General features: G+C 38.2%; 1 protein-coding gene and 1 pseudogene across 1 annotated transcript; both read right to left on the bottom strand.

Annotated features, from left to right (window-relative positions):
- Nucleotides 1-35: 35 nt before the first annotated feature.
- On the bottom strand, nt 36-1,841 carry Pyurf (PIGY upstream open reading frame). Its single transcript, XM_047567277.1, has 2 exons — nt 1,529-1,841; nt 36-177 (listed from the first exon to the last, which is right to left on the bottom strand). Exons 1-2 carry the CDS (start codon nt 1,729-1,731, stop codon nt 36-38), a joined length of 345 nt encoding a protein of 114 aa, XP_047423233.1. The 5' UTR covers nt 1,732-1,841.
- Nucleotides 1,842-10,103: 8,262 nt separating this feature from the next.
- On the bottom strand, nt 10,104-10,822 carry LOC124994973 (high mobility group protein B1-like; annotated as a pseudogene).
- Nucleotides 10,823-16,022: the final 5,200 nt, after the last annotated feature.

Genomic DNA, 16,022 nt, shown 5'->3' with positions numbered 1-16,022 from the left:
AGAAAATTGAATTGCTGATTTTTTAAAATTATGAACTAGTGCTGCTCCGTTTCTTCTTGTTTCTTATTTTGATGTGTTGTCCTAGCTGCTTGTGGTATCATATTAGGAATTCCATCAATGATTGGATAGGCTATTCCCAACTCTTCATTAATCAATTCGTTTGTTGAGGCTTCATATCTGAGGGGGGAAGAAAAGAACAAAATGAATTGTGGAAACAAAATGTTTCCGGGCTTGATGTTCAGTTACAGTCACCATTTATCCAATTTTTGATATTGTTAATCCTAAACAGTCTTAATTATAAAAGCAGCAGTAGCCAACTCAAGCATTTCTCTTAAGAATCTGTAATTATTTCCATTAGAGTTGGTTAATGCTCATTATCTTTTTCAGTTGATTCCCAAGTTATGCCATAATTCTTTCCCAAACCAGTTAGAAAAGATCACCCCCTTTTATCCAAATATTCCTTCTTTATTATAGTCAATCCCCAAATCATCCCAGTTAATTTACTACTGGAACAAAAACTGAAGAAAGATTTAACTTCTTCCTTTTAGAGTAAATGCTGAATAGAGAAAGTTAAAATCAAAATATGCAAAATAAAAGCTTGAGAAAATGTGGACAGAAATGAGGAAACGTGGGCTGGGGAGATAGCTCAGCTGGTAGAGTGCTTGCCTTGCAAGCACCAGGCCCTGAGTTCGATCCCCAGTACCGCAAAAAAAAAAAAAAAGAAATGAGGAAACGTTGAGAACTGAGTATGCAGTGAGCCAGCTATACAATTAGCTAAAAGGTAAATCAAATGGTAATTTTGAAGTTTAAGAAAATTGGATAATATGTTGGAAAAAGCTAGAAAACTATGAAAATAAAAATTGCTAACAATCTACCATCCAAAGATAACCACGGGTAACATTTTGATGTTTTCATGCAGTGTTAGCCTGGAACTGTAGAGCTGTAACTGAAAGCTTGGTCCTTGTCCCCAATGCCAAATAATACCAATTTAATAATCAGGAAACGGTTTTGAGAAAAAGAAGTTTTATTGCTTTGCTAGCAAAGGAGAAACAGAGGGGACTCCTCTCCCCAAGGCTGTTGATTCTGCCCATCAGGAAAAACAGGGCTTTTAGAGAAGCTATTCAAAGGCTACCTTCATTCAATGTGCCCTCAGAGGGTGTCCCAGGAAACTCTGAGAGTGTTTTAGGATTCACTTGTTAATTTGGGAGTTAGTCACTTCCTAGATCCTCCAGCAGGCAGACATCTCCTTTCTGTGGAGCACAGACAACTCAAGGTAATCTTGTTTCCCCACTCAGCCAACCGTTAACCCCGAAATGCCAGGATCCATTTCCGCGGACCGGCGATTAGACCCGGATGTCTGAGGCTCCCCTCCGGTACTTCTCTGCCCTTGCCGCCCCGGCGAAGGTGCCAGGGAGTCCTGCGAGGCCCGCATCGGGAAATGGCAGCGGAGAATACCCGGACCGACCGGATCGCCCCCACCCCCACGGACCCCTTGCGCCAAGGGAAACCCGACGCCGGCGAGGCGCACCTGAGCGGCTTCTTGGAGAGCGGACACACTAGGAACTCCAGCAGCGCCTGGTCGAAAGTGCGGGACGGCTTTTTCGCCCTCTCGCTCTGATCTGCCAAGGACAGCGACCCCGTCGTGCGGAGGCACCTACGAACGATCGCTGACGGCGGCGCGCGTGTCCTCCACAGCGTCGAGGCGAGCCTGCAGCGTGCTCCGTTCAGCATGATCCGCAGCCGGCAAACGCTGGGCCTGCGCCTTCCGCTAGCGGGGTAGCGCTCCCTTCCCTCAGCACCCCTTTCCTCACACACAGTCGGCTACGCCCCGCCCCTGGTGCTGCGAGAAATGCTGCCCCGGAGCAGGCGGACACTGGCACTTTGGTTCCCCGGGAGCACTTGACTCCTTTTCCCAAGTTCCTGCTGCGTGGTTATGATCGGCTGCCTAGGGCTGAGGAGTCTGGTGCTGCGCTCTCACGTGTACAAAACTAAAACAAAACCAATGCTCAGTCCAGGTGCCCGAGGTTTCTCCAGGGCCTATGGCATGGGCGCCAGGGAGCCAGTGGCCGAACCTTACAGTCACACAGTGTTGGCTTCGACTTACATGGTTATCTCCAAGAGGTTTCACTGTCATTAGGCGTGTAAAAAGCGTCATTCTGTTTAACGTAGCTCTTGCCATACCACAGTTTCTGTAACCTTGTTTGACTTTTTTTGTTAATTTTGTTTTGTTTAAAAAAAAGAAACCTGAAGTGAATGGCTTAGGCCTCTTATTCACCAATTATGTCCACAGATTCTTACAACTTGGGACATACTAATTGTAATTCAGTTGAATAAAGCACACCTCCACCCCGCTGGGAACTGAATTCAGGTCCTTGCTCCTGCTAGGCAAGTACTTCCCACTACATCCACAGCTCCATTCAGTAAATTTGCAATCCCAAATTTGCGTCTGACTTTTCCAAGTAACCGAATTTGCCTCTGAGTCTCCAAGGAGTTGGGGCCTGATTGATCTTTTCTTATACAGTAACATAGTAGACAAGAACGTGGGCTGTGAAGCCCGGCAGCGTGGTTCTATGTCCACAGTTTATTAACTAGATGACTGAGTTTCCTTATCTGTATAAAAGATTAATAATTGTACCTATCTTATGAATCCCTTGGCATTTATGGGGTTAAATGTAATCGTGCATGCAATCAACATTTAGAAAAGTTCCTGGCACAAATTAATGCTTAATTAATGTTATCTATTGTATGTTCAAATGATGTTACCTATTGTTATTTTTATATCATCTATTCTTTCCACTTCAATATACTAGAAGATTCCTTGTTGGTTATATTTTCCTTTTTTTGTGCTGAATATTAGATTGAATCTTTTTTGGATTATTAGGTTTAATCATTTCAGCATTGAGTTCCTGGGAGTTAAGGGTAAGAGTATAGAATTTACAGATACAAATACAAGTTTATATATTTAAACTTCTTTTGCGCTCAGCAATATAAACATAAATTGAGAAATGTTATATTATTTGTTCATCTTATGTTTAAAACCCACCACATTATTTGATCTCTTTGTCACTAAAGCTTAAAAGCTTAAATACTAAGATATCTTATAGGATACGGAAAAGAAACTTCTCTGTGTGAATAGATATTTAAGAGAGATAATGAATCTTTGTCATTGCCAAAGACAAAGAAATCTTTCACAGTCAGAACCTTCTGTTATTAGAGATGCTAACAGAGTAGAGAGTGGGGACAATTGTTAGGGAAAATATCCTCAAGAGGCACTATTGTAAAGTTCCTAGTTTACCTTCAAATTATTTCCTTTGAGGACAGTAGCAGGAATTAATTTTTCAGTTGTAGTTAGTTGATACTTTGGGCTCAGGGGAGGGAGGAAACTACAGGAAAGATATATTTCAGCAGGGTGTGGTGAAGCAAAACTTGATTTGTACCAGCACTGTGCCGGCCCAGCCTTTGGTCCTTTGTCCCTGGGACAAGCGCTCAGGCTTAAAGGCCATCTTGTTTAGCTTTCCTGGCCTGACCAATAGATCCCTATCAACTGGGTTTTCTAACCAGTTATAAATAAATTAGTTTCACTTTACCTCCACATAGGTTTGAGGCAGATCATTTTACTTTAATTTGTTTTAGTTTGAGGGAAGAATGGAGAGTACCAACAAAATATTGAAAACATCCTTAAATCTACAATATTAAAAAGCAACAGGGGCTGGGGTTGTGGCTCAGTGGTAAAGCGCTTGCCTAGCATGTGTGAGGTACTGGATTCAATTCTCAGCACCACATATAAATACACAAATTAAAATAAAGATTCAAACACAACTAAAACAAAAAAAATTAACAAAAACAGCAACAACCAATATTTAAGGAGTGTCTGAGTATATGACTGTATTTGTCCAAATTGTGTGCATATTAAGTTGTAAAATATCAAAGCAAAATGTCCCTAAACAACCCTTTATAATAAAGGAAGGTGACTAATTTCTGCATGTAGTAAACTAAGCTGAATGTAGGTGATAGTACAAAACCATGGGCCTGGAACAGTGTCCTTTTTACTATTTGCATGACTGTATCCTTTCCTTCACAGAGCCCTGGGCATGTGTAATCACTGGATGAGTCTGAGCTCAGTTACAGTATGAGCTATGTAATCTTGGGGAAGTTATGTAAACTCTCTGTCTCTGTCTTTTCACCTATGAAATAGAATAAGAGTATCTATCTTACAATTTTTTGATAGTTTGTTGTTGGTTTTGTTTTTGGTTTGGGGGGTTTTTGTTTTGGGTGGGGTGGGCTGGTACCAGGGATTGAACCCAGGGGCCCTTAACCACTAAGTTACATCCACAGCCCTTTTTATTTTTTGAGACAGGGTCTTGCTAAGTTGTTTAGGGCCTTGCTAAGTTGTTTAGGGCCTCAAACTTGAAATCCTTCTGCCTCAGCTTCCTGAGCTCTGGTTACAGGTGTAGACCACCCCACCCAGCTGCCTCACAATTTTTGAGTGGATTAAATAGGACAGTACAAGTAAAGTAGTTAGCACAGGGACTGGCCCAGTCTACCCATTTAAAGAATGTCATCAGTAACAAAATTACTTCTTATGCTGAAGTTGTGAAAATTATGTACCTTCCTTTGAACTGAAATGGAATTTTTATAGTTTCCAGTATGGATATTATCAGAAGCACAATTTCTGGAACTTGTTACACACATAAAATTAGTTAGAAACCTCAAAGCAAAGGAGGAACCAGACTTTGTATTTTAACAAAGTTCCATAGGTACCAAATTTGGGAGCACTGAAATTTGGGAAACTAATCCAGAAAGATGTCAGAATAAATTTTCCTCTAGATGGCATCATTCAATATTTGAACTAATATTTATCTCCACTTGCTCTTTTCACTCTGTGAATACAAAGATTTACTCTCATTTTCCTAGTTGTCACCCCAATTTAGTGACATTTACTTTGGGAATAAAAATCCCCAAAATCTTATTAATAAATTGAAATTATAAAGAGTTCACTGAAATTAACATTCAGTGGATAAAAGGACAAAATGTTTGAAAAGAAAAATGTACAAAAAGAGAAATGCATTCAATCAATAAACATATAAAATATTCATCCTCAATAGCAAAGTATGCAAATTTGAAACAGAACCTTCTGTTTCTCACCAATGGGAATATTAAATATTTTTTTAAAGTAATTCTTAGAATTGGTCATTCACCTATCAGTCTAATGAATGCCCACTGTGTAGCAGGTAGGCACTATTTGCATGATATTTATAATTATTATTATCAATTTTTTTTATTGGTTACAGTTATTTTAAACCAAGAAACTAAGCATGGAAAAAGAAAAATGGAAAAAAAAAACTAAAATATTGGTTGTTTTTAGCTCATTGGAATATTGCTGAATTGTTCTTTCAATGTTTCTCTATTAAATTTTTTTTTCCCACTACTGGGGATTGAATGCAGAGTTACATTACCACTGAGACACATCTCCAGCCCTTTTTTTTTTTTTTTTAATTTTGATACAATGTCTCACTAAGTTGTTGAGGCTGGCAGTATGATCCCAGGCATACTGAATCAGAACATTTTAACAAGATTTCCAGGTGATTCATATGCACATTCAAGTTTGAAAATCATTGTCAGATTATTTGGATCATATTTATCTATTAGGAGAAGGAAGTGGGGAGAAAGGGAGTAAAAGATTTAAAAAACGTTAAAATTGAAGACATACAGAACTTTAAAGTCAAGCATAAGTTATTATTCTTTTTTTAAACTTTTTTTTTTTTTTTTAGTGGTTAATGGACCTTATTTTATTTATTATTTATATGTGGTGCTAAGAATTGAACCCAGTGCCAGGCAAGCAGTCAACCACTGAGCCACAACCCCAGGCCCAAGTTATTATTCTTTTAGTGAAATTTGTGACAAATTTGCTAATAATGAGAAAGATAAAGAAACTTTTATTATTGGGATTTTATTCATTTAAAAAAAGCTGTTTTGGGTAGTAGGAATTGAACCCAAGGGCATCTACCACTGAGCTAGATCCCCAACCCTTTGTATTCTTTATTTTTACTTTTTCCTTTATTTTGCAGTGCTGGGGATTGAGCCTAGGGCCTTGTGCTTGTGAGGCGAGCACTCTACCAACTGAGCTATCTCCCCAGCCCTGTATTTTTTATTTTGAGACAGGGTCTCATTGAGTTGCTTAGGGCCTTGCTAAATTGCTCAGGCTGGCCTTGAACTTGCGATCCTCCTGCCTCAGGCTCCCAAGTCACTTGGAATACAGGCCTACACCACTGCACTTGGCTTATTATTGGGATTTTAAAGGAGAAAAAAATAAAGATAAATTTGGACTATATTAGATTAGACATAATTTTTAATCACCAAGGCCTAGGCTAGAACAACAATTTTTAAGATGAAGGTGGGTAAAAGAAGACTTAGGAAGCAAACTGTAAGGAATGGCAATCAGGTGGAGGGAAGAAAGGGATTATATAGACCTTCAGCATGTGTCTCTCACCTTCCAAACTAGGCTGTTATTCCAAGGAAAACTTCAGAAAATGGAAGGGGAGGACTGGCGGTGAGTGATAGAGCACATGTAAGCCTAAGGCCTTGGGTTCTATTCCCAGCATCTCACACACACACACACACACACACACACAAAAATAATAATAATAATAAAGGAAAATGGCAGGGCACAGAACAATGAATACCATCAATTACTCATTTAGATTTAAGGTGACATCACTTTGTCTTCTTGTGTCTGTTTACTTTTGTTGATAAAACCAGAATTTTGCATGGTATACCAACTTATGTTTCCCTTTCTTCAAGATCTACTTGGAACCCTTGCAGAAAGAAAATTTCCCAAACTGTTTTTCCTAAATATTACAATTCTAGATTAAGAGGTTGTTTTGTTGTTGTTGTTTTGTTTTTTTGTGGTGCTGAGGATTGAACCCAGGGCCTCACATGTTGCTAACCATGCTCTCTACCCCTAAACTAAATCCCCAGCCCAAGAATGGTTGTTCTCATGAGTACTTCCTGGGACTAGTACTCTCCACTGCTTTTCATAGTTCTGATCAGGGGTCATTTTTTTCTGTCAAGGGTCAACACAATGGTTAATTTTATGTGTCACCTTGAATGGACTAAGGGACACCCAGATAACTGGTAAAACATTATATCTGGGTATGTCTGTGAGAGTATCTCTGGAAAAAGTTAGCATTTGAACCTATAGACTGAGTAAAGAAGGCCCACCATCCCTGTAAGGGCCTGACTAAAGCAAAAAGGCAAAGGAAGGGTGAATTTGCTTCCTGTTTGAGCTGGAACATCTGACTTTTGCCCTTAGACATCAGCCGTCCTGGTTCTTAGGGCTTTGGACCAGCTTTCTTCAGCTGATTCTCTAGTTAGCTGATGGCAGATGGAGGGACACACCCACCCACCTGCCCGCCCCGCACCTACCATAGTCATGTGAGCCAATTCCTATAACAAATCAATCTCTTTCTTTTTCTCCCACCCCTCCCCTCAAGTTATCTCCCTTGGTCCTGTTTCTCCAGATAACCCTAATAGAACTAGATTATAAATATTTCAGGGTTTATGTTCCAGACAACCTTTGGTTCAACAATGTCCTTGTAGTGTAAAGGCAGCCTGTGACAACATGTAAACAAATGAGTGTTGCCGAGTTCCAATAAACCTTTATTTACAAAAACTTAATGGATTTGACCTACAAGTCATAGTTTTAAACCCCTGTTCTAGACTGTTTTCCCAGTTGAACCATCGCCATAATAAAAATTTAAATAGTAACATATATTAAGTAGAAAGTGCCAGGCATTATTCTGAGTTATTTATATATATATATATATATATAAATATATATATATTATTTTATTTAATTCTCACAGCAGCACTCAGTTTATCACTCAGGGTTCAGTGTAGGAAGAAGAAATTATGCTAGGTATTCCTAGCATAAAGGAATTTAAGCTAAGGAAGGGGGACTTACAAATACATTTAAAGACTAGAAAAGCAGAATTGGGGAACTTCTTCTGAAGTTTGGTGTTAGGGTTATTCCCTCCTAGAGGACAGGAAACTACTGCTTCTACTAATACTGTGGATGCCATCACAAATTCTTTTTTTTTTTTTTTTTTTACGGTTTGCCAATATTTTGTTAAGGATCTTTGTATCTATATTCATCAAGGATATTGGTCTAAAATTTTCTTTCCTTCATGTGTCTTTTCCTGGTTTGGGTATGAGGGTGATATTAGCTTCATAGAATGAGTTTGGTAGAGTCCCCTCCTTTTCTATTTCCTGGAATACTTTGAGAAGTATTGGAATGAGTTCTTCTTTGAAGGTCTTGTAGAACTTGACTGAGAATCCGTCTGGTCCTGGGCTTTTCTTGGTTGGTAGGCTTTTGATGGCTTCTTCTATTTCATTGCTTGATATTCATCTGTTTAAATTGCGTATGTCCTCCTGGTTCAGTTTGGGAGGAGCATATGTCTGTAGAAATTTGTCAAGGTCTTCGGTATTTTCTATTTTGTTGGAATACAGATTTTCAAAGTAGTTTCTCATTATGTTATGTATTTCAGTGGTGTCTGTCATGGTATTTCCTTTTTCATTACGAATTTTAGTAATTTGAGTTTTCTCTCTCCTTCTCTTTGTTAGTGTAGCTAGGGGTTCATCTATTTTGTTTACTTTTTCAAAGAAAAAACTTTTTGTTTTGTCAATTTTTTGAATTGTTTCTTTTGTTTCAATTACATTGATTTCAGCTCTGATTTTAATTATTTCCTGTCTTCTACTACTTTTGCTGTTGTTCTGTTCTTTTTCTAGGGCTTTGAGCTGTAATGTTAGGTCATTTAGTTGTTGACTTTTTATTCTTATCTTGAATGTGCTCCCCGCAATGAATTTTCCTCTTAGTACTGCTTTCATAGTGTCCCAGGGATTTTGATATGTTGTATTGTCATTCTCATTGACCTCTAAGAATTTTTTTTATCTCCTCCCTGATGTTTTCTGTTATCCATGCTTCATTTGCTAGCATATTATTTAGTCTCCAGGTGTTGCAGTAATTTCTATTTTTTATTTTGTCATTGATTTCTAAGTTCATTCCATTATGATCTGATAGAACGCAAGACAGTATCTCTTTTTTTTTTTGCATTTACTAAGGGCTGATTTGTGGGTATAATATAGTCTATTTTCAAGAAGGTTCACGTGCTGCTGAGAAGAAAGTGAATTTGCTCATTGATGGATGGAATATTCTATATATGTCTGTTAAGTCTAAGTTATTGATTGTGTTATTGAGTTCTATGGTTTCTTTGTTTAGTTTTTCTTTGGAAGATCTATCCAGTGGTGACAGCGGTGTGTTAAAGTCACCCAGAATTATTGTGTTGTGGTCTATTTGATTCCTGAAATTGAGAAGGATTTGTTTGATGTACAGGGATGCACCATTGTTTGGGGCATAAATATATACTATCGTTATGTCTTCCTGATTTATGGTTCCCTTAAGCAGTATGAAATGTCCTTCTTTATCCCTTCTGACTAACTTTGGCTTGAAGTCCACTTTATCTGAAATAAGGATGGAAACCCCTGCTTTTTTACTTAGTCCGTATGTGTGGTGGTTTTTTCCCATCCTTTCACCTTTATTCTGCGGATATCTTTTTCTATGAGATGAGTCTCTTGCAGGCAGCATATTGTTGAGTCTTTCTTTTTAATCCATTCTGCCAGTCTATGTCTTTTGATTGATGAGTTTAGGCCATTAATGTTCAGGGTTATTATTTTTTTTAATTAAAAAAATTGTATTTACTTAGAAGCATTCAGAATGTCAACGAAACAGCTACAACTTTTTTTTTTTTTTTTTTTGCAATTACAGAGTGGTATTCAGTTAACAGAACAACAATTATTTCGTATAAGCTGCATCAGAGACAAATGAAGATGAAAAACTACCGTCCCCATATATAACTAATTTGTGCTGTGCACCAACAAGAACCTGCTTTAAATTTCCATGCCAATTTACATCCCCCATACTGTACCAGGCAAGGTTAGTGGCTATTGAAAAACCACCAGGACAGGGCTATCTAAAGACACATTCGGTAGTGTGTTAACTGTACAAAAAAAGACACTATACAGTTTACAAACAAATCTTACACAGCCTTTAAAAGGAGTGAGTTGTGTACAGGGGGTTTAAATGCTTTATAGACAAGAAAAAAAAAACTGCACTAGAACCAACTTATTCATCATCATCATCTTCTTCTTCATCTTCATCTCTTCATCTTCCTCTTCCTCTTCATCCTCTTCATCTTCCTCATCTTCCTTTTCTTCCTTCTTTTGCTTGCTTTTTTCAGCCTTGACAGCTCCCTTTTTTGCTGCATCAGGTTTTCCTTTAGCTCAGTAGGCAGCAAAAATTTTCGTATTTTTCCTTCAGCTTAGCAGCTTTCTTTTCATAAGGCTGCTTATCATCTACAGCAGTGTTATTCCACATCTCTCCCAGTTTCTTTGCAACATCACCAATAGATAGACCAGGATGTTCTCCTTTGATTTTTGGGCGATATTCAGAACAGAACAAGAAGAAGGCCGACAGGGTCCTCTTGGGTGCATTGGGATCCTTGAACTTCTTTTTTGTTTCCCCCTTAGGAGGGATATAGGTTTTCATTTCTCTTTCATAACAGGCCCTGTTCGCCTTTGCCATGTCTTCAGATGTTCCTTTCTCTTTAGCAGACATGGTCTTCCACCTCTCTGAGCACTTCTTAGAAAACTCTGAAAAGTTGACTGAAGCAGCTGGGTGCATCTTGTGCTCCTCCCGGCAAGTTTGCACAAAGAATGCATATGATGACATTTTGCCTCTCAGCTTCTTAGGATCTCCTTTGCCCATGTTTAATTGTTTTTCCTCAGCGAGGCACAGAGTTGCCCAGTGCCCATCTGTGTAATACAAAGCCAATCTCCCCACAAATTCTTAAGAAGATGTGACAACAGAGTGCAATGTTCACCCAGCTTACACAGACTCATATAAATCTATGAATCAGAACCAGCTGGTCAGCTCCCCCTGCTGTAGAAATCTCATCTTTGCCTACCTTTCAAATTTCACATTTGCATGTAACTGGCTGAAACTACTCCATATGCAGAATGCTAGCAGCAAGAGAGTCTGGAAATGTGCCTTTTAGCTTTCCAACTTCTCTAAATAGAAGGAGCAGGGGATGGAGGTTGAGAGAGACAGTAGCTGCCACAGAAGAGGATTAGCATTATCTCTATTTAAAGGTGAGTTGGAAAGATTTTCCTGTGTTTCTTTTATTCTAAACAGATAAATTATTATCATGGGGAATTGTTAATCTGGGTATTTCTTTGATTTAGTTTTATTGAACACTTTTCTAATATTTGAAGTATTCCAAAACATGTATGAACAGAACATTTAAAGAACAAGATAGAAGTCAGGAGTCCTTTATGAAACATTATTCTTCTTTCCATATATTCACATTAGTTCTATTTAGCTTTTAAGCTTAATTTAAGCCTAGTAATTTTTGTGATCAGTTTTGAAATCTGATAGTGTGACATTATGATCTATATATTTTGGTTTTCACCAGCAGTTCCTGGCTTGTAACTCGCTCCCCCAAGGCAAGCCAGAGAAACTGGATTATCTCTTTCCCAAGGCTGGTCATAGTAATTCTAATCTTCCCTCCATTTTTCTGTTTTGAAGATGGCCATAAAGAAATTCCCAGAACAGCCTGGAACCTGCCCTGTGTGGATTCAGCACCATGACCCTGTGCAGGACTCACTCCAGCTCCTCATCTACCAGTGTGTTGGGACACCTTTGTCGCCATCTTGGATTATCCCCGCTGCCACCACCACCATCTTTAATTGGGGCAGCTCCCATCTTGGAACACATGCCAGAGGCTAGAAGTTCATTATCAAGATACTTACAGGTTAGCTGCTGCTGCTGCTACCAGCTTGGGACGTGACTGCTTTATATCCAGGGATAAGAGCCAGGACCTGAAAGATCATCACTAAGGGCCCTGTAGGCCTTACAGGTTACATCTGAGGTATCCCTACTATGCGTGCTAATAGCCACCATCTTGCTGCAGAGGCAGGAGAGAGCTTTGCAAGGGATCAGTAGGTGGGAAAAGGGTGTGAGAGCATCTTAATCCTGCTCATCCAGTCAACCTGCCAGGCACCCACCCAGATCCCAGAGCACTTGCTGGGACCCAACATCAGCCTGGTCCATGACACCACCAATTACCTGTCCTGCCAGTTTGGCAATCAACAGGGACCTCTAGATCCTCAATTCCCAGTCTCTCAACAATCCCCTAGCCATCAACCTGGCCAACCTGCAGCTACATGTCTGGCCCACAGTTTTCAATGCCCAGTCCTGATTGTGCAGACAGGCACACAGTTCCCAGTGCTCAGCCCTCAGGACCTCTGGGGAGAGAGCTTCCTGACTGGAAGTCAAAAGGGCAGGAGTAGGAGAGGTACAGTTTAGAGACAAAATTATAGACCAGGAATTGCAGGGTCCACAAGTGAGGGAAGGGACTAAGACCAGGCTCCTGTGTCACACAAGTGCACCCCAAAGGAGAGTTCTGGGGTACAGACTTCCAGAGGAACTGGCAATTGCTATACCCTGCCTCCAGGAGTCCTGGCTCCCAAGTCTAATCCTCCCACCTTAGTAATTGTCTTCATCCTGAGGGTGGAGTTATCAGCAAACTCTAGACAACCCCACCTATCAGAAGAGAAGGGAAGCAGAGAAGATAACAAACTCCAACAGAAACAATTGTTAAATTCTTCTTCAAGATTCTTTTTTCTTTTCTTTTTTTTTTGTTTCCTGCTCTCACATCCCCATCATCTTTGAAATCAAGTACCTTTCATGCACCAGGCTACTGAAGACTGGGAGGTTTGAGTAGTATATTACAGTTTTGTTGTAGATTCTTGTTCTTCTTCTTCTTGTTCTTCTTCTTTTACTTGTTCTATTTTCCTCTTTCTCCCTTTTCTCCTTCTAACAACCAGCTCATTTTGATTCCTCTTTCACTCTTCCTATCATCTAGTGCCTCTATAGTTTCACTTCTCACCTCATTAACATCACATCCTACACTCCTCCCCCATCCTCTCTTTGTCCACCGGTAGCAATTGTAGAACTTATTGCAAATCTCTGCTTATTATGACAATATTGTTAATGTCCTAATAGGAGCTATTAGATCTTAGGCTGCATATTGTTTGCATTGGATACTGTTAATATTGATTTTCCCCTTAAAGGTGAGGTATTGGGAAGACACTGCAGGGACACTATAAATCTATAGGGTAGAAACTGTAAGACCTCAGATCCTCACTGCTAGAGAGGAAGATACAAGAACAACATGAAAAACAAGGGAAGAAAGTGCCCCAAATAAACCAGGATGTTATATTAATAGAATTCATTGACAGCACTGTAGAAGAAATGTCAGAAAAGGAGTTCAGAAAGTACATAATTAAAATGATCTGCAAAGTAAAGGATGATATAAGAGAGCAAATGCAGGCAACAAAAGATCACTTCAATAAAGAGCAAATGAAAGAAGAGCAAATGCAGGAAGCCAAAGATTATTTCAGTAAAGATACAGAGATCTGAAAAAAAATCCAAACAGAAATCCTTGAAATAAAGGAAACAATAAACCAAATTAAAAACTCAATAGACTTACCAACAGACTAGATCACTTAGAAAGTAGAACCTCAGACAATGAAGACAAAATATTTAATCTTGAAAATAAAGTTGACCACACAGAGAAGATGGTAAGAAAACATGAACAGAACCTTCAAGAATTATAGGATATCATGAAAAGACCAAATTTAAGAATTATTGGGACTGAGAAAGGCATAGAGATACAAACCAAAGGAATTAACAATCTATTCAATGAAATAATATCTGAAAATTTCCCAAACCTGGGAAACTTAATAATACAATCAATAATTTAGACTTAGCAGACATATATAGAATATTCCATCCATCAATAAGCAAATACACTTTTTTCTTAGTAGCATGTGGATCCTTCTCTAAAATAGACCATATGTTTTGCCACAACACGACTCTTAGCACATACAAAAAAAATATAGATTTACTTTACACTCTATCGATCTTAATGGAATGAAATTAGAAATTAATGATAAAACAAAAACTAGAAGTTACTCCAACATCTGGAGACTAAATAATACACTATTGGATGATGCATGGATAGCAGAAGACATCAGGGAGGAGAAAAAAAAAAAGTCTTAGAGGTAAATGAGAAAACTGATACAACATATCAAAATCTCTGGGACACTATGAAAACAGTAATAAGAGGAAAATTCATTGCATTGAGTTCATTCAATAAAAAAATTCAACAAAAAGATGACCTAACATTATATCTCAAAGCCCTAGAAAAGAAGAACAGAACAACACCAAAAGTAGAAAAGCATAGGAAATAATTAAAATCAGAACTGAAACCAATAAGATTGAAACAGAAGAAACAATTGAAAAAATTGACAAACAAAAAGTTGGTTCTTTGGAAAAATAAACAAAATTGATAACCCCCTAGTCCTACTAACGAAGAGGAGACAGAAAACTCAAATTACTAAAATGTTTGATGAAAAAGGGAATATCACAACAGACACTATCAAAATAGAAAACAAAATTAGAAGCTATTTTGAAAATCTATACTCCAACAAAATAGAAAATCTTGAAGACATTGACAAATTTCTAGAGACATATTATCCACCCAAACTGAATCAGGAGGACAAACACAATTTAAACAGATCAATTTCAAGAAATGAAATAGAAGATGCCATCAAAAGCCTACCAACCAAGAGAAGCCTGGGACCAGATGGATTCTCAGCCAAGTTCAGTAAGACACTCATAGAACTAATACCAATACTCCTCAAAGTATTCCATGAAATAGAAAAGGAGGGGAAACTTCCAAACTCATCCTATGAAGCTAGTATCACCCTGATACCCAAACCAGACAAAGACACATCAAGGAAAGTAATCTTCAGATTAATATCCCTGATAAAAACAGATACAAAAATTCTTAACAATATTCTGGCAAATTGCATTAAAAAGCATATTAAAAAGATAGTGCACCATGATCAAGTGGGGTTCATCCCAGGGATGCATGGCTGGTTCAACATCTAGAAATCAATAGATGTAATTTATCACATCAATAGACTTAAAGTTAAGAATCATATAATCATTTCAAAAGACGCAGAAAAGGCATTTGATAAAATACAGCATACCTTCCTGTTTAAAACATTAGAAAAATTTGGGATAGTAGGAACATACCTCAACATTGTAAAGACAATCTATGCTAAGCCCAAGGCCAACATCATTCTAAATGGAGAAAAATTGAAAGCATTCCCTCTAAAACCTGGAACAAGACAGGGATGCCCTCTTTCACCACTTCTACTCAGCATCATCTTTGAAACTGTAGCCAGAGCAATCAGACAGATGAAAGAAACTAAAGGGATACAAATAGGAAAAGAAGAACTCAAACTATCACTATTTGCTGAAGACATGATTCTATGTTTAGAGGATCCAAAAAATTCCTCCAGAAAACTTCTCATAAGTGAAATCAGCAAAGTAGAAGGATATAAAATCAACACTCATAAATCTAATGAATTTCTATTCTTAAGTGATGAATCCTCTGAAAGAGAAATTAGGAAAATTATCCAATTCACAACAGCCTCAATGAAAATAAAATACTTGGGAATCAATTTAATAAAAGAGGTGAAAGACCTCTACAATGAACACTAAAGACAGAAATTGAAGAAGACCTTAGAAGATGGAAAAATCTCCCATGTTCTTGGAAAGGCAGAACTAATATTGTCAAAATGGCCGTACTACCAAAAGTGTTATAGAGATTCAATGCAATTCCAATTAAAATCCCAATGACATACCTCATAGAAATAGAGAAAGCAATCATGAAATTCATTTGGAAAAATAAAGAGACCCAGAATAGCCAAAGCAATCCTTAGTAGGAAGAATGAAGCAGGCAGTATCACAATACAAGAACTTAAACTATACTACAGAAAAATAGTAATAAAAACAGCATGGTATTGGCACCAAAATAGGCAGGTAGACCTGT

This window comes from Sciurus carolinensis, chromosome 10 (assembly GCF_902686445.1).
Source record: "Sciurus carolinensis chromosome 10, mSciCar1.2, whole genome shotgun sequence".
NCBI classification, from domain to species: domain Eukaryota; kingdom Metazoa; phylum Chordata; class Mammalia; order Rodentia; family Sciuridae; genus Sciurus; species Sciurus carolinensis.
This window is presented reverse-complemented; position numbering and strand designations above follow the sequence as displayed.